At 39.8% G+C, this 19436-nt stretch overlaps 1 protein-coding gene across 1 annotated transcript in view; it reads right to left on the bottom strand.

Moving 5' to 3' along the window:
- Window positions 1-5613: 5613 nt before the first annotated feature.
- NEIL3 (nei like DNA glycosylase 3) overlaps window positions 5614-19436 on the bottom strand; it is a 31466-nt gene continuing 17643 nt past the window's right edge. Inside the window, exons 7-10 of the mRNA XM_032783537.2 lie at window positions 15025-15194; window positions 12355-12781; window positions 7976-8150; window positions 5614-6384 (exon numbers count right to left, since the gene is read on the bottom strand). Coding sequence (XP_032639428.1) covers window positions 6202-6384; window positions 7976-8150; window positions 12355-12781; window positions 15025-15194 — 955 coding nt within the window. The 3' untranslated portion in view covers window positions 5614-6201. The remainder of the gene's footprint in view (window positions 6385-7975; window positions 8151-12354; window positions 12782-15024; window positions 15195-19436) is intronic.

Below are 19436 nucleotides of genomic sequence, written 5' to 3'. Positions count from 1 at the left end.
AAGGTCTGAGACTAAAGTATAAAATGTGTTGACTATAACCAGTATGTCATACATTGGAAAACAAGTATTCCTTTTAAAGCCAAAGATTTACTCACTTGTAAATTCAACATGAAATAACAGAGAACGTGTTAACATAAAATGAATTGGGTATGACATTTGCATTTTCTGGATTTAAATATTTTACTTCTCATTTCCAATATGACCTTCCTCTTATCCTCAAACAATTTTACCCAACATCTTAGCAAAGTTCACAGCGCTTTACAAGGAAATCTGTGTGGTTATTAAAATGTGAAATAGTACTATTTCCTGCACAAGGCTGAATGGCTGGCCTTTAAGAGTAACACTCCAGTCAGATGATTTGAAAAATTAGTTGGTTACACTTCTGTTTACAGTATTACTGCACTAAACGATCACATCCATTGAAAAGAAAATGTTTATTTAAAGAGGGGTTTGTATAATGGACTAGTAGTTATAACAACTTGAGATATCAGTTTTAGCATACGCCATTTTTCCTATCTGTGTACAGACACAGGTTGAAACAGAGTCCTCAGGGACTCCTAGTAAAGAATCCCCCAAATGAGTGTCAACAGGATATGAAGCCTAGAAGCCCTCACTTTAGTGGTTTCAGAGAGCATTGCCAAGCATGTAGACCAGAGATCAGCAACCTTTGGCACGTGGCCTGTCAGGGAAATCTGCTGGCAGGCCAGGATGGTTTGTTTACCTGCAGCATCCACAGGTTCGGCTGATCACAGCTCCCACTGGCCATGGTTTGCCATTCCAGGCCAATGAGGGCTGCGGGAAGCAGCGGCCAGCACATCCCTCGGCCCATGCGGCTTCCCGCAGGCCCCACTGGCCTGGAATGGTGAACCGTGGCCAGTGGGGAGCTATGATTGGCCGAACCTGCAGACGCTGCAGGTAAACAAACCATTCCAGCCCACCAGCAGATTTCCCTGATGGACTGCATGCCAAAGGCTGCTGTGCGCTGATGTAGACAAATGCTTTTTAAGAGGATGATATTGGGGTGTACTATATTGTGCACCTACATTTAATTCCTAGCACTGCAATCTTCTAGATACCTGGTTTGTTAAAAAAGTGGTGCATCATACTTGACTGCCTCCTGAGGTGGGGCCTTTAAGTATTGTTGAGTAATAATAATACTCGGCTATGAAACACACGAGTATGAACAGCACTGGCAAAAGAGCAGGTGGGATTAGAACTCATGGCCTTGTACTAGTCGCCCCTTCCCCACACTATAACCATCTTCGATCCCTCCGCTTGCCATAATACATACTTAAGAGGGTGTTGGGGAGGGGGGGCGGACACCGTACCTGCCCCATTACCCCATCAAACCTTCCTGTGCCTGCCATTTTAAAAACCCAGGAAAGTCCATGAACCAAAACTTTGTTTAAAAAGGGATTCAGGTTATTTATCCCAAGATACACCTCAGCCCCACCACACACACCCTAAAGGCAAGGAAATAACTGCCCAAATCCCAAAAAGCTTATTTCCACCAAAAAGCACAGGTCTGGAAACTTTACTTATGAACCTCAACTATTCACTTAAAGTGTAAACAGCTTAAGTGTGTGGTATTTTTATGGCACAAGCATGAGGTTGTAATTAAGGACTGGGGTTATACTCGCAGAGATTAACGTGTTCTGTGTAAAATTTCCTTATCAAAGAGGGGAACAGTAGGAAGTTCCTTGGGATGATAGAGAATTGTCAGTAGGAACATGCTGTATCAACATTAGAATAAGGTCAAGAGGTAGGTGTCTCATACCTTATTTAATTGCTTTCAAGGGTTTATTGAGGCAGTGGGGAAGTCATTCCTAAGTGAAGCTTCTGTATATGGAATGAATGAAAAATAGGTAACTCAGTAGCATCCTTTTTACTGAATATATTTAGTTTGCATCTCTAATAGCCTATTTTCTTCAGTTGCTTCCTGTTCCTGAGAGCTTTGGCTATTTCCTCTTCAAAATACCTATAATACATTTTACCAGTCCATACTTTTCTTTTTGATTAGCTTTATTTGAACTAGATTTCTATTTTCTTCAGATAACTGTTTAGCTTAAACAACAGTGTTGTAGCAGAAATCACTTTCATTCATAAAACTTCTAAAAGTTCTTGCTAACTTGCTTGGAATTACCTGTTTTACTGAGCTTTTCCAGTAAAATCAAATATTATATAAAATCTCCCTTTTATGTGAAGTCATCTTCTTTTTCCTTTATGTCACTTTTCCTGGCAAGGTTCACAGGGGTAGCTTGGAAAGTAGGGAATACCAGACCTTCTTTTCCTCCACAACAGGTTCCAGCTTTTCTGGGGGGATTCCCCAGTGTTCCCAGGCCAGCTGGGAAATATAATCCCTCCAACGTGTCCTGGGTCTGCCTTGAGGCCACCGCCCAGTGGAACATGCCTGGTATAATTCCAGCGGAAGCTTCCCAGGGTGCATTATTATCAGGTGCCCAAACCACCTCAACTGGCTCCTCTTGATCTGGAAGAGTAGCGGCTCTACTCCGAGAGTCTCCCAAATACCTCAGCCCCTCACCCTATATCAAAGAGTAAGCCCAGCAATCCCACAGCAAAACCTCATTTCCGCCACTTGTACCCACGATCTCGGCCTTTCAGTTAATACCCAAAGCTCATGACCATAGGTGAGGATAGGGATGGAGAGTGACCTGTAAATAGAAAGCTTTGCCTGAGTACTGAAGTGGGAGCTGAGTTTTATGTATCGATACAGCAGTCGCATCACCGCCACCACTACCTGAATCTAATGCTCCCGCTTTCCATCACTTGTGAACAAGATCTCTAGATACTTGAACTCATCCACTAAGGGCAGCTGCTCTCCCATCAACTGGAGAGAACAGTCCACTTTCTTCTGGGCAGAGGACCACGACCTCTGATTTGGAGGTGCCGATTCTCATCTCAGCTGCTTCACACACAGCAAAGATTCGAGTGCGCATCAGAGATCTCAGTCTGAAAAAGCATTGCTCGGAGGCCTCCTTTGACTTGAGAGCTTTCCTCACCACTTGAGTCCACCAGCAGGTTCTAGTGTTGCCACCATGACAGGGACCAATCGCCTTCAGGTCACAGCTATACAATGATTGAGGCCCTGAACATAGTCCACTCGGACTCTAATGTCCAAGACCTCACCCGGAATGCAGAAGTTCTTCCGCACAAGGTCTTCCATCAGATATTCCCAGGTGCCCCATACTGATCATTTGGGCTTCCCGCGTCTGTCCGTCCGGTGTCCGATGTGTCAAATCCGACTCACCACCAAGTGGTGATCAGTTGCCAGTTCTGCCCCTCTTCACCCGAGTGTCCAGAACATATGGCCTTAGGTCTGACAAGATGACTATGAAGTCGATCCTCAGCCCAAGGTGCTCTGGTACCAAGTACATTTATGAGCAACCTTGTGTTCTAAGATGGTATCCGTTATGGACAATCCATGACTAGCACAGAAGTCCAACAACAACTCACCTCTCAGGTCCAGGCCAGGGAGGCCATTCCACTCAATCACTTCCCTCCGGGTATCTCCATTGTTCCCCACATGAGTGTTGAAGTCCCCCAGTAGAACCACAGATTTGGTTGGTGTGACGTCTCAGATTTAAAACAAAACTTGAGTTTGAGCAGCTGTTCACAAGCTACTTATCTGCAGTCACTTCTGATTATTTAGTAGGCCATCCTAGGACATTCCTTTGATGCTAAGTTTGAGTCTATGCATTAGACTTTAATGTACTAATATGTTTAATTGTTATACTCACTGCGGGCTACTAATAGGAAAGTCCTGGAAATACGCTTTCAGCAGAGCTTGCTTTTTTATGATAATAAAAAAAAATTAACTGCAAGCTTTGATACAAGATGTACCATTTTAAAAGAGTGCAGATTTTTTAATGCAGTAACTTATTTCTAATACATTTAAATTATTCAGGCTTTGTGAAAATTCATTATTAAAGAGATGAGCCATAACCGTGAAAAATATTTAGTTTAACATATTTCTTACTTCAATTTCTAAATTGCTTTCTGCAATTTATAGTGAGACTTTTTTCAAATATTGCCTAAATAGCAATAACAGTGTATGTGTATTAAATGCCTAATCCAAAACCTACTGAAATAATTAGGAGTCTATTCATTGACTCCACTGGGTGTTGGATCAGATCCTAAGAGCAGACATTTTAAAGAGTAGAAGCCTTTTTCTGATCTGCTGATGTTATGCATGGCGCATATCATGTCCTCAGTTTACGCAGGACTGATCACTTGTTTCAATGGGAAATTCTGACTAAAAAGAAATTTAATATTTGATTACTTTCTATAGCTCACTGCTCTTCGATCAGATTGTTATCCTTTCAAGTCTGATATTTTTCTATATGGATTCCCAAGTTGCTGGAATAGGGCACCAAAAAAAAAAAAAAATCTGCAATAAAAAGGTACAAACAGCTATAAACCTTTAACCTAAAAATAGTGAGATGCGTTTCAGTTTGTACAGCATAGCATTTAACATCTTGTTTGGCTTTAACAACTGGCTAAAAAGAATTCAAGTGTTTCCGAATTTTGCCCTTGTCAAAATTCAAGAATTCATCATTTTTTGAAAGGTCAAAATTTGAAAAGTTTCATCCATCTCTAGTTTCAAGGCTGATCCTGTTAGCAAGATGGACAGTCCCAAAAATTAGTAGTAGTTTTTGTTTTGTTTTTTAAAGAATTTAATAAGCTAGTGTTAAGCTACTATTTTAAAAAAATCTGAAAAAATGTTTATTTTGAATTTAGTCATTTCCTTGAAATGTTTACAACTCAAGCATTGCAGAATTATGCCTGTGCAGGAGAACCAAGAAAGTGACAAATGACTTGTTTTCATTTTGCACTTCAGTCAGGTTGCACAAAGTAAAATTAACTACAAAGGTTGAACAAAATTTAAAGGCTTTAGTTTTTACATTCTGAGGTGTTGTAAGAGGTAAGGGAGACTCTGTAAAATGAAGGCATTGTCCCTTTAGTAGTCTGTCACCTAGATAAACCTTGTACTCATTGTGTTCTTATTTTCTATGTAATTTAATATTTTCATTGTATTATAAAGGTGCATTAGTGCTTTGTGGAACAAAAGGTCACGGGTTTTATAACTGAGGCTTTAGTTAGCTTTTAGTTTGCTTACTACTTTGAGCAGATTATATTTTAGTGAGGAAGTGTAAGGTTTTTTGATTCTCTTTCCCCCCTCCATTTCTTCCTCTATTCCATGACCATGAACAACAGCCACACAGACATGACATATGCAAATATAAATTTCCAGAAGCTGTTAAGAATAAATAGCACTGTTGCTTAACGGATTTACACTGATTGTGAATCACAACAGAATTAGGGTCTTTAGTATTGTTATACAATAGCACACGAGTAACATCCTTTCAGGGGTCTATTAAGTGCCACTAGAGTCATTAAGACAGATTAAAATATGCATTAGAGAGATCTGTAAAATTATAAAACAAAAGTTAGTGTCTTCTATTACAAGGCTAACCAACAATAGTGAACTCATTAATATGATAAGATTTGAGTGTACAAATACATTGAGCCTCATAACGAACCATTAAACATGAATCTATATAAAAAAAATTTTAAAAAGTGATTTTTCTTAAATTTTATTGAACACCAAATTTTCACCTTCCATTATGTGAGAAGTTATATTAAAATCCAATTTTTTAAAATATATTGAGAAGTTACATTTTCAGAAATCACATATAACAATAAATATTTGAACACCTGCAATGCTGAGGAACTAACACAACGCTTACGTAAGGAACAGACAGACTCCAATCAAAACCAGAAATATTGCACTGACAGAATATTACAATACATCATAAACTGCAAGTGACAGCTACATCTTAATGACAGATACATTATTCCCCCTTCAGACTAGGTCTTCTCCCAGGAAACTAGCATGCTAATGATATATTACCATTGTTTAATTTTCAGAATGCCAGATTCAGAATTAGCAGTTAATGTAAGATGCTACAATTAGATAAAACAGCTACAACGACAAGGAATGAACAAAAAATAACATTTTCTCTAACTCCTCACTCACATTTTTCCTTTCCAAACAGAATCTAGGCAATTTTTTTATTGTGAAATGTCACCTGAGAATGAATCTCCTAAAATAATCACTTTGGAGCACAGAACTATAGTACACATAATATGAAAAGTCCAGTGTCACCATAGATGAAAATCTCAACATCCTGGAATAATCTTCATTCCTGGTCCATTTTCTGCCCACTTGAAGAAATCACACTGTTTATCCTTCCCAAAAGGACACACAAAAAAATTCTTTCCATTATTAGGCCCAATCTTCAACACTGTCCTCATAATGCAGCGTTTCCCATGATTGCAGAATGGAAACTGTAAGTCTGCCCACTGCGAAGAGAAATTATTAATTTACCATGGGTGTCACTGTGTCTAATGGTCAAATTCCTTTTTATGAACCAATGAGAAAAATTCAGACCTACAGGATAAGCCCTCCCATGCAAGTGGCAATCAAAAAAAGCTCCTCTTAAAACTGCTTGTTTCATTTCTTAGAGTCAGGTAGTTTGACTTCCATAGCTATAACTGAAGTTACAGTAAATAAATTATATACACATAACTTCAACTTGGTTTTAAAATGCACCTGTCTTCTGAATGATGAGTGTTGCAAATGAATTATTGAGTTACAAGTTCTTCTCAGTGACCCGATAGTCCCATATGTAGATCAATAGGTCTAAGTTGCAATTTCCTCATTTTACTAAGAATAATGAAGGGAAGCAAGTGTTGTTACTAATTAGACTCATGTGGCATTTGAGGGGGAATCTTTCTTGGTCACATGGTCCTAAAGCCACTGACTTGAATGCACCAGTCGTCGCCCCCCCCAACCCCCACCCCACGTACAAACTGCAGTAGAACAATGGGCCTAAGTTCACCACACTCTGGAGGTGGTACACACATTTTCTTTACCCAAGTGATAGCCTCAAATAACTGAGCATGTGAACTGGGAATTATATGCCTACTCTGCTAAGGCACTTTTGAAAATCCCATTAGGTAACTATCTGCACTTCACCTAAATACTTCTGAAATTCCAGCCCTTAGGAGCCTAAGTTGAAAGTTAGTGGAACTTGGATACCTTTGAAATTTTATCTAAGATAAAATTTCATTTTCCTATAGTGCTCAGATACAGAAGATTGCAAATATGCATACACAGTCATACTCTGATTCTTCACTACTACTACTACAATGGGATTTTTTAAAATATTTCAATTACTACTGAACTGCATACAGGCAAGGTTTACACTCCAGGCTAGGGGTATGATTCCCCTGCTCTCATTGGGCCATCACAAGTATAAATAGCAGTGTAGCTGTGATGGTATGGGTGGTGGCTGCAGAGATATGGCTTAAACAGACCGAGCACATACCCTCTGCTGCCACCGCGGCTACACTGCTATTTATACTTGCACTAACTTGATGAGAGCCAGCATGAATATATGTATGGGAGCAAGAGAAACACACCTAGCAGATAGCATAGATGTAGCCAAAGTGGGATCTCCCTCAAGACATTACTTTTGAATAATAAAAGCAGCAGAGAATCCTGTGGCACCTTACAGACTGACAGACGTTTTGGAACATAGGACAGGATTCTCTGCTGCTTTTACAGATCCAGACTAACATGGCTACCCCTCCGATTTTTGAATAATAGTAATTTTAAAACCAACAATCCAATCTTCCTCAGGTACAAAACAATAGGCCAGAATCGCATCCATTTTCCATGTTTTTTTTTTCCTATTAAATAAATAGGAAATGATATGAACTTGTGAACATTAGATATTAAGCTGACAATTCATACTTTCTAAAACATTAAAAATATTTGAGGAAAAGAAAGGACATAGTTAAAGCAAAAAAGGGGGTTTTGACTGATGAATAACAGTTTTGTTTCTTTCATTGGAAAGCTTAAAACTAAGGCCCGAAGTCTTGTACTTACTTCAAAATAGTCACACTGAGTCCCTCTGGGTAGAGGACAAGTATAAAATTGTCTGCCCTTGTTTTCTCCCTCCTTTCTCACAACTCTGAGACTGCAGAGGCGGTTGTGTTTACTGCAGCGAGGACTGACCGCATTTAAGGTACAAATACCATCTGTCATGTTAACTCGATGCTCACTGCAATGACAGGTTACAAAATAACTCCTGCATATTACAGGGATTAGCACCACCAACCCCCTCCCTGCAGGCGCGCGCACACACACACACACACACACACACACTCCTGCTTGTAAGACAGGATTATCAATAATGTACCTTTGCACAGAGTGACAGCTGGATAGAATTTTTCTAATCCACCCCTTTGGTTCTTTATATTTAAAATGGATGAATTTCACTGACATTGAATGCTAAAATTTAAACTTCTAAAAAAAAAAAAAAAAGTAGTACATTCCAGTATATATCTAGAAGCTGTCTTACCTCAGGGCTTTTACATATACCTCCCCCAATATAACGTGACCCAATATAACATGAATTCGGATATAACTCGGTAAAGCAGTGCTCTGGGACAGGGGCGGAGGGGCAAGGCTGTCCACTACAGTGGATCAAACCAAGTTCGATATAATGCAGTTTCACCTATAACACGGTAAGATTTTTTGGCTCCTGAGGACAGCGTTATATCGAGGTGTACATACCAGTTTTCCCACTATGGATCAGATGTTATCTAGTTTAAGACATCCTGAATTTCAGCAGCAAGAAAGGTTAGTCATAATCTTCTCAGTCTCTCATGCCATGGAAAACCATCACAAATAGCTTAGACAAGGATCTTTACCTACTTGTTCACTTTAGAGAATTTTCTACCTTCTTTGATCAAATCTACTGTAGTGATCTCAATCATATTCCAACAAGGAACTGTCTAGATGACTGACAGCTGGTAAGGAAGCTTTGTTCTCCCCTACTGTTGTTAATAATAGTTGGAGATTTTATCTGAATTCAACACAGAAGGACATATTTCTTAGTTACCTACAGTTTAAATTAGGTGAGTTTTCTTTAAAAGTATTTTAGAGAAAAAAAGGAATCTGTTTTTAACAGGTACAGGTTACATGTCATGTTTGCGGAGTGGAACAGCCTTCTACTAATGATATAAACTGAGGTGAAAATGTAAGAGATTCATTCATCTCTACCTTAAAGAGCAAAAATCTGACCAGGAAATTTGAGGCATTTTATGCACAAGTTATCTGCGTAACCTTGTGTTCCCATTACTGTTATCATGTCTCCTTTCTCTCCCTTGACCACCTCAGTTACTTCCAATCTGTTGCATTTTGTCCTATCAGGGTCTGTGTTTGTTCAGGGCTCAGCCCACCATGTTTATTTTTAAATGGGTCCATGTGGGGAATGTCTACAAACATTCACTTTCCAACAGAGGTTCATGTTGGAACCTCTGGTTTGAAAGACTAGTGAAGATCATTGGTGAGCCTAATGGTCTCTTTGGATACAATCACAGTAGTACAGAAGAACCTCTCACCTAACCTTATTTAAAATATGATTGTTAGCCAATTACTTTGCAATATTAAGGTAATGGGAATATACATATTTAAGCAAAAGGCAGAATTTATCTTTGGTGTTTGGTCTATAACTCATTGTCATTTGCTCAATTTTTTAAACGAGCTTTCAAGAAAAATTTCTTCCCTCTCTCTTTAGGACATGATAAGCCCCATGTACTAAGTGAACATGTACTTGCAAATAGGAGAAGTCTGAGGCTAACAAATTCATTAACTTGTTTTCCCATTTTTAAAAAAAAACACACTCAGATAACCAAGGAAGGCGGAAACACCACCTGGCAAACAAATACGTTAAAAGCGCTCTATCAACTTGACTTTTCATAATAAATTTTCTGCCTTCTGATGATGTGATAGATCTTTCAGCAAGGTAAAGTGAAAGGCTAGTGCAGAAGATCATGGGACTGATCCTCAGCTGGGGTAAATCAGCATAGCTCCACTGACTCATCCATCCTGATTTACCACAGCTGAGTTCAGATAATCATCAGGCTGCAATGAAACTGACCAGATGCTAAAAGCTTATTTTTCCAATGGAAATCTAGGTTGCTCTGCACCTCTGAAGCCTGGACATAAGTGCTGTCAAATGCACAAAGTAAACAAACTGGAAGAGAAATATTTTTCCCATTCACTCATTTCCATTTTAGTAATCTTAGATATTTCTCTTAACTAGAGTAGGTCACAAATTTTCAAACAAGTGTGATTTTCAAATTGACTGCATCCTTTGAAGCTGTTCTGAAAGGTATTTATTATATGCTGTCTAGGAAAAATTAAACTAAATATGTATGACAGAACAGGCCAATGTTTAACTTGTGAAATTTGAAGCAGGGTATATGACCTTGTAGAACCATTTTTTTTTGGCAAGTGAATGCAAATAATATAATATATATAATAATTTTGTCCATTCCCAAGGTAGCGGCAGCAGCAACAGCAGCCAAAAAATAAAATGAAAGAAAGAGGTCTTCAGAAGTAGTGTTTTTTGTTTTTTTCACAAGAGTAAGTCACCTCTGGAAGGGATCCAAAGATGGAATAACTCCATGGAAAGAAGAACTATCCCTCCAACTTTCTCTTAAATTTGGTAGTGAATTTTAACACAGGATCAAGAGGCCCCTTCATGCCCATCACTGGATGGATTTCTCTAACCAGTTAGAACTGAGAATCTGGCTTTTAAATGTGCAAAATATAATGAAATAACTGCAGTGGCCTGATAATCTTTGCTATAAAATTAGTTCTTGTTTTAAAACAAAACATTTCCGAAAAGATTAAAAAACCTGAAACGATCAAAGTAATACTGGAACTATTATGCTTTTTTAATCATCTAGAATGAATGAATTCCTGCACCCCAAGGCAATTAAAGATATTTTCATTTTAGACAGAAATCAAGGTCCAAGGCCCAGTGGATGTTTGCACTGAATAATATAATTACAATCCAATTAACCACAGAGACCAGAGATTACCAGGGAAAAATTGCACTGGTGGCTAGTTTTATGATTGGTTCCAGTGTTTCTAGAGTAGCTCATTTTCAGCTGCTGTTCAGGATATATTACTGCGATTAGTCAAAGGAAAATGAAACAAACCAAACCAAAGGAATTTGAAATTTATACAATTCATTGAGTGGAAGTGCCACTAGGAAGAATGTATTTTATTGGATGAATGTGTTCTGAATGTGCCCAATAGAATGCTCATGCTAATCAGAATGAGGCTGCATTAAAGATATGTTCCTTAAACTGATGGTCTAGCAGCACTATGTAGTGTACCTAACCTGAAAATTAGAAAGAATATGATTTAAAAAAAGAAAGTCACAGTGTTTGTAAGCTATATTCATTTTTACCTATGTGGGTCCTTTTATATAATATCCAAGTGCCAGAAACACCCTTGTGATATACGGAGATTTCTTCCCAATTTTACTGGGACGCCTATTTTACTGGACTATATAGTGATTGCTTTTCTTTCTGGCCCACTTAGTGTTTACTTATTTAATTGTTGTGGAATGGCTCTAACAAGAGAGAGCAAGACCCACATAATAATATCCCATAGTCTGGTCCCCAAAAACGTGATGATATTTCATCCCATCTCTTTCCAGAAATGATAGTGATAGTAATTGAAACGTCAGTGGAACAGAAGCAATACTTAAGTAAATACTGTTCAAAGTTCTCTTATTACAGTGTGATCACATACTGGGCTCTTGGATGTGGGAAGCCGTGGTTCATCCACCAAGGCACCCAATCACATTGTTCCTGCAATGCTCACCCACTAATTCCTGTTTCTTTGGAGACAAGGTTGCAGACAGTGAAACATGTTTGTGTCAGGCTTTGACATAAATGTATCAGAATCAGCCAACCCAGTGGTTCCCAGCCTTTAATGGTAATAGATTGGCACACTTTCATCATGCCCTAATCCCCTTTTGCTGTCTCCTTTTTGTTTTTTTTAAAAATCTGTTCTTATTTTCTTCCTTTTCTGTGAATTTTCCTGTTTTGGCTTTGTTCTCTCCCTCCCCAATCCCCCGACTCTCACTCAACTCTCTGACTTGTCTCATTTCCACGGAACATATTGTCCCATCTCCAGGCTAATGTCTCCCCCTGGGCTTTCCTCCCTTCTGCCTCTGAGCCTTCTGAAGTTACAGCAAGCACTTTTGACGTTGCTCAGTCACACCAGCACAAGAGAAATAAGTGAACTGGCTTAGGTTCCTAAAATAAAACATCCAAGGCCAAAACCAAATTTCCCCCCAAACACAGACCTACATTAATTTCCAGTTAGAAAATTTATTTTTATAGAAGACTGATGCACTTCATCTGAAAAGCTTGTTTAAGTTTTGGAAAATAACATACCTATTTGACAAACTCACGTTACTTTTGAAATCTGAGAATGAATGATCAATCTTCTGTTTCTTCGGCACTGGATTAGAAGAATCAGCCTGACGGTGGGAGGGTGATGCTGTATTTACTGCAGTGAGTGAGTTTGCTGAATGAAATTCATACTTTTTTCCACCCCTCTGGTGGGTGTTATTCTGGCAATAGCTGTAGTTTCTTGGAGAGTCACAGTGAGAATCCCCATCTGGCATTTGGCTATCACTTCTGTCATTTTTTAAGGGAGTGAATTTACTGCTGAGATCTGTCAAAACTAGAGTTGTCATTCCAAATGTGGTTTTCCTATTGACCTTTATTTCTGTGTTTGGCTTTCCAAAGCAGTTACAAGGGTACTTGACTAAGCTGCTATTAGAGGCTGTAGAATCTTCATCATTCTCTACCTTTGAAACTTGGAGAAAAAATTCTTGGTTATCCATTTGTGTGAAAGTTTGTCTACAGTTCATACACAAACTGCATGTATTAACATCTGCCATACATCAATATAGACTACTTCACAGATTACATATATACAGGATTTATTTTCCTCCGTCATAGAAGTTCAGCCATTTTTGGAGTCAAACATGGCAGCTGTTTAACAGCAGGTAACAGTACTACACAAGTGTAGAATACTGTTCACAACTGAAACTTCAGGGGGAAAATTAATTATATAAAATTGAACCAAAAAGGACCAAGAATCTCAATGTCTATAAAGACAAGTGAATGATAAAGCCCTACAGTAGAAAAAAAAAAAAGCCACTTTACATACTACTTTCTGCAACGTGAAGAAAATTTGATTTAAACAAAAATATGTAATTGAAATTTTGTAGATAAAGATGTTTCACTGAATTAACCAAATCCTCAAGTTACAGACCTCAGTCTTTGATAAAAGCTTAAGTGCTATATGATTGGAATGGGGAAAGAAGTGGAGGAAAAGAAACAGAATAATCAGGATTTTGTTCTAAAGCCTAAGGCTACAATGCCTTTGTTGTACAGAGATTGCTGTAAGTTTTAAAAAATCAGGTGGGTGTATAAATTTAAAAAAAAAAGTTAATTGGCAAATCTGAGTTTGCAGACAGGTTTCTCACACTGGGATTCTGGAGGAAAAGAACCAGCAAGCTCAGCCTCTGCTGTCAACAGAAATCTGTGCTAGCTGCAGAGAGAAACACTTTTCTTCTTTCCTGGCCTGAGGAAAGACATTTGTGCCAGCTAAACATGGCAAAGGAGTCAAAGCATCTCACTCCCAGTACAAAAAGACACCCAGAATGAATTAATTGCCTCTGTTTAAATCATAAATTATATATTATAGTAGAAACATCAGCACTACGATTAAGATTTTCAAATCGACTAGGGAATTTCAAAACATTGTGGGAATTGTGTGTTAAAGTGCCCTAATTGGTTTTGACAATCAATATGATCTTTTAAACTTCTTGCACATATACATAGGAAGCATAAGCATAGTGTAGAGATGCAAGTGTTTTTGAGGTAAAAAGGCACATGTGCCTGTGATGTAAGCAGTCTTCCTTAAAAACACATTTGGTCTTATGATGCAGATTCTTAGAATACATGTAGCAACCAAAGGATTTTCGAGCTGGGTTCTTAACTTAGGCAGTTTTTCAGAGTTCCCTTTGTACACAGATCTCCTTTTCATCTGGAAGAATTGGGAAGGGCTCCTCGCTCCTGCCCCACTTAATGTCTCTATGCAGACCTATGCAGTAGAGTTGGACCTGGGAAATGATGGAGCCCAGGGAAATCTACTCTCCACCATTCCCTGCCTGGTACACAGATTTCCAGACAAATCCAGGCAGGAGGTATTACAGTTCAGAGCTCTTTTCCCCACACTCTTGGTCCCATCCACAGTTGCTACTGAGTAGTCTCAGGGGGATCTAGTCAAAAGCAGCATAGTCTAGTAGGAGGTATCCTGACTGCAAGAGGGCACTAACAGAGCTGAGAGTCATCCCTACTCTGAACAGAGTGGAGTTAAGCACGCACAGCACTTTGCAAAATTAGACTATTAGTGAGCAAATATTACAGCAGGGGTTGGCGACCTCTGGCACACGGCTCGCCAGGGTAAGCACCCTGGCAGGCCGGGCCAGTTTGTTTACCTGCCGCCTTGGCAGGTTTGGTGGACCGCACCTCCCACTGGCCATGGTTTGCCTTCCTAGGCCAATGGGGGTGGGGGGAAGCCATGGCCAGCACATCCTGCGCCACTTCCTGCCACCCCCATTGGCCTGGGATGGCAAAACGCAGCCAGTGGGAGCCGCAGTCCGCCAAAGCTGCTGACACAACAGGTAAACAAACTGGCCCGGCCCGCCAGGGTGCTTACCCTGGTGAGCCGCATGCCAGAGGTTGCTGACCCCTGTATTACAGAATTCAAAGGGTCAAATAAGTTACCTCTTGGTGTTCTTGTGCAAAATCTACATCCATGCACACAAGGTAATAATTGGATATGCAGTTACTCATGTAAAAATAACCTACAAGGTTATATTCTGGGTTGAAATTCACTAAAAATCTGTCCTTAAAGTTTGGTTTTAAAATTAAAACTAAGACTGGAGTTTGCAACAAAAAACAAAAAACCGATTCTCAATATCATTTTCTACAACATGTCAATACTGTAAACAAACTACAAAAGCAGCACACAAAAGCCATCATTACCTTCAGGCCTTGAAGTCAAACAAACATCACAGATCTTAGCAGAAGGTTTGTTTATTAGAGTGCAGATAGTACATGTCCACTCTTCTTCAGATTTCTGAGCTACATGTTCATTAGAACATGACCCCCTGCCATATGCCCAGCCAATTAGGCTATTTCTAGTTGGCAGTTTGCTGTGAAACAAAACAAAATGGAGTTAACCTTTTGTGAAGTTTCTTCCACAAATTGCCTTGCATCCAGCATGTATTGGGAGATGCGGGGCTGGAGAACAAGTGATACCCAGGGCTACAGCTGTATATCATAGTTTGGATTAGTTAGACGATTCCTTTACCCAAAGGACAAATCCTCCTCAATGCTGAATAGGCCAATAAAAAAAATAGTTCAAACTAAAATGGCATCTCAGAGGATCTCAAAGTGCTTTAACAGAGGTTAATTATCATACGCTATGTTACATATCATCATGCTATAGCCTCTTGCAACCAGCAGCAATAAGCAATAGAGTGTAGGGAGTCAGTATCCAGTAGTCCAATTGTTTTCCTTCCCCCTGACAGTATTCATCAACAATGAACCAAATGGCACAGAGAAGCTGACTTGAACAAGATCATACAGTGAATCAGTGCTAGCATAGGGAATACAACCTTGATTTCAAACTGAAATGGGAATTTAACACTTACACATAATAAGCATAAGCATTTATTTACCTTTCACTGAAAAGGAACCAAAAATATTAAATATATAAATCAGTCTCGTACAATATCAGTTTTATGCATATGGCTGAAATAGGTTTAGTATTGAGGAACTTGTTCAGAATCAGAGCTTTAAACAAACAAATCCACCAGTTTTGTTTTGTTTTGTTTTTTTGTCATAGCTGTAAATCCAGATACCACATTCCTGACTCTGATTGACTCGCCAAGTTGTACAAAGATCTTAATTCATCTCCAGAAATCTGACATGCAACTGTTTTCATGATACATTACTATACTCTTTTGTTGATACACTTCAGCACTATAGTGGTGGATATGAAACAGTAACATGATTTCAAGGATTGCTATCCCTGATGGGATCCCCAGGGTGCAGCCTGGGACTGTGGCACACAGCTCTGTCCCCTTAACTGTCCAACTGCAGTCTCATTTGAAAAAGCTATCTGGGCTGTCTCTCACAATGCTTTGCTCGTGGCAAGCAGCAAGCCCCTCCGAGCTCTGCTACCATATTAAGCATGCCTAGGATTGTATTTTATAAATGTATCAATTTTGTGAGAGGTAAGAATTATTTACTTTTTAAAAGTTTCACCTTCTCTTGCTTCCCCTGATATTACCTTGTTTGGATTCTGGGAAGCCAGTTCAGCAGCAGATAATGATACAATAGGTACTAATATTTTTTAAAGGTTTTATTAATACTAGTTAAAAAAAAATCCATCAAAACTGACCAAAAAACTCAGGTTTTGGCTAAAATTTTTTTGCAGAAGTGTCTTGCCACAAAAACGTAGGTTCATCAGAAAACAATATTTAATCTAAAAATAGATTTTTTAAAATTTGGAAATGCTGCTGAAATACTCCCTGGAAGTTTTCATTAGCTGCTTCATGCCCCTTTCCACTGTGTTAGCCCAGCTCCCTGGCCCGACTACATTTTCCATGATGCACCACAGCCAAGGACTTCCCTGATGCATCACCTCTCCTCTTCAAGGAGAGAGACCATATTGCATCCTGGGACATGTAGTCTGACCAAGGAGCCTGGTTCATAGAGGAAAATGAAAGCATGAGGCACCCTAACTATGTATTGTGTGGTGGGTCATGAATGCTCACAAAATTGGGGACTGGGGCCAGAAATGAGGAGTTCAGGGTGCGGGAGGGGGCTCCGGGCTGGGGCACGGAGTTGGGGTGTGGGGACCTCCAGCCAGGGGTATGGGCTCTGGGCTGGGGTTGAGGATGAGGGGTTGGGAGTGCAGGAGGGTGCTCCGGACTAGGACCAAGGGGTTCAGAGGGAGGGGGTCAGGAGTGCAGACTCCAGGTGGCGCTTACTTCAAGCAGCTTCCAGAAGCAGCCGCATGTCCCCCCTCTGGCTCCAGCACAGAAGTGCAGCCAAGTGGCTCGGCATGCTTCCTCATCCACAGGTGCTGCTTCTGCAGCTCCTATTGGCTGTGGTTCCCAGCCAATGGGAGCTGTGGAACTGCACTTGGAATGGGGGCAGTGTGTGGAGCTCCCTGGCTGCCCCTACGCATAGGAGCCAGAGGACGGACTACTGCCGCTTCCAGGAGCCATGCAGAGTGGGGCAAGCTCCCAGACCTCGCTTTCTGGCAGGAACTCAAGGGCCGGATTAAAATGTCTGATGGACCGGATGCGGCCCACGGGCTGTAGTTTGCCCATCTCTGCCCAAAGGGCTAGATCCAAAAAGGGGATTTAGACTCAACACTGCAATTTTTAACATTTAGGCAACTTGCTGCCTAGCAGAATCCACGGCCTCGAGGCAGGCATGCTCCCTGTACAATGCATTGAGAGAATCATGCACCTAAGAATGGAATCCACAAAAACCAGTCAGATGAGTGCGGAGCTGCCTAACCTAGCCAGTAGGAAATGCCAAGGAGAGGGGTGGGTATTAAGTCCCGCCCCTCAAAGATTTGTATGCATCTATGTCTGGGCTGGAGAGAGGTGCCTCTCTCTTCATAGAATTTACAGCAATAAACCCTCTCCCAGAATTGGGCACCTAATTGCTTTCTCGCAAAAAACAATAGTGCTGGTAGTGGTGGTGGCTTCTTATTTTTTCCACAGAACTTTGTATTTCTTGTGCAATTAGGTAAAGAGCAATGATTTTAGAATCCTGGGCAAAGTGTGTTATGTGTTACACTACTCATGTGTCCCTGGAGGAGGTAAACTGTGGGCCCAGAACACCCACACAGTTGGAGCTCTGGAAGAAGATGTGTTTAAGCTATAGGGGGAAGTCTGAAGGATCAGCACCCTTCAAGGGATGGGCAGCTGGCTGTATGATTGTGGCTCTCATAAGCAGGTGCTGGACATAGAGACACTGTGGGGGTGCACACCCTAAGGACCCCAAGGAAAGAGCAGGGCCTGGACTCTGTTCAGACTACTGAGGCTTAAAACACCCAAGGATTCAGCAGTTGGATCCCCTCACAGCAGTCTGGTGAGTGGCCAAGACGGGTGCTTGACTGGATCTGTGACAGCTCTAGACTGCTTAGTAATCTAAAATATTTTTATTCTTAGTTCACTGGAATTTTGTCATTTCATTATCTTAAAGAACATTTAATAGAATTCCTTCATGTTATAAAATCCAAGCAAGTCTCCAATCTTTAAGTCTTTAGGATACTTTAATCAGACCGTCACCTGCAACAAGTCACAATGCTCCCTTCTGGCCTTAAAAATCAGAGCATCTTGAAGCAGTAAATCAGCCTTTTTATAAAATCCTTGACACCTGAAATAAGTGCATTTTCATTCTGGGAAAGGTATTGTCTAATAGAAAACACAAAGCAATGGAATATACTGTGCTCTGACACTTGAATAACAATAGCGCTGGGAGAAAAGGGAGATTATTTTGGTCTATGTCTACCTTTACCAGATAGCTTTTTCAAATGAGAAATTATATTGTTTCTTTTACTGTTTCCTTAAAAGGACAATATTGCACAGCTTCACTTTTACTGTCGTCTGAGTTCTAGCATACCAGTCTGTTCTAGGAGGGAGTGAGAAAAAAGCAGATTTTTTTCTGTATCATTCTCTGTTTACTTGACACCATAGAATACCACTCTCACCCCAGCCTGCTGCTAGAGAGACTTCTCATTATAACCTTCTTCCTCCATACTTTCAGAAAGTTATTAGCATGTGAAATATTTATCCTATAAGCTGAAGTTTTCTTTGTTTGATCTGTGCTCAAAGGTTTAAAAAAACCTTTAGCAAAATCCCTTCAGCTATTTGAGTTATAATTACCTGAGAAGGTGGTGATGGTGGTGGGGATTTAAACGTTCTCTATTCTTAGCTAAAAAATTTTTAATGAAGTTTTGGGTAAAGTTTTCAAAAGTTTCGTATACACTAAAGAACAGAAGCCTCAATGAAAATGAGGAACTGGAAGTTGTATCCCTTGCTCCTCTGTGATATCAATGTATTTTCTCCCTTCCCAACTTTCCAAGCAGAAAGACTGCGGCTAGCACAATTGTCTAAGCCTGAAAATGTCTCATTGGCACAAAGAGTAAAATCCTCCCAAAACTCATGAGGATAAAATCAAAAGTATGATTAAAAATAAAGAGTCGCAGATTCCCATGATTTGACAAAGACTGCAAAATTTTGTTTCATTATATGTTGCAAATACAAAGTTTTCATTTAAAATATAATGAATAAAATTACAGAAATTTATAACTATAAAGCCAAAACAAATTATGTAGACATGCAGTTGCCTGGTTCATTCACTTTTAT

The sequence above is a fragment of the Chelonoidis abingdonii genome, chromosome 5 (genome assembly GCF_003597395.2).
Source record: "Chelonoidis abingdonii isolate Lonesome George chromosome 5, CheloAbing_2.0, whole genome shotgun sequence".
Lineage (NCBI taxonomy): Eukaryota > Metazoa > Chordata > Testudines > Testudinidae > Chelonoidis > Chelonoidis abingdonii.
The sequence above is the reverse complement of the archived record's forward strand: the minus strand, read 5'-3'. Positions and strand labels throughout refer to the sequence as shown.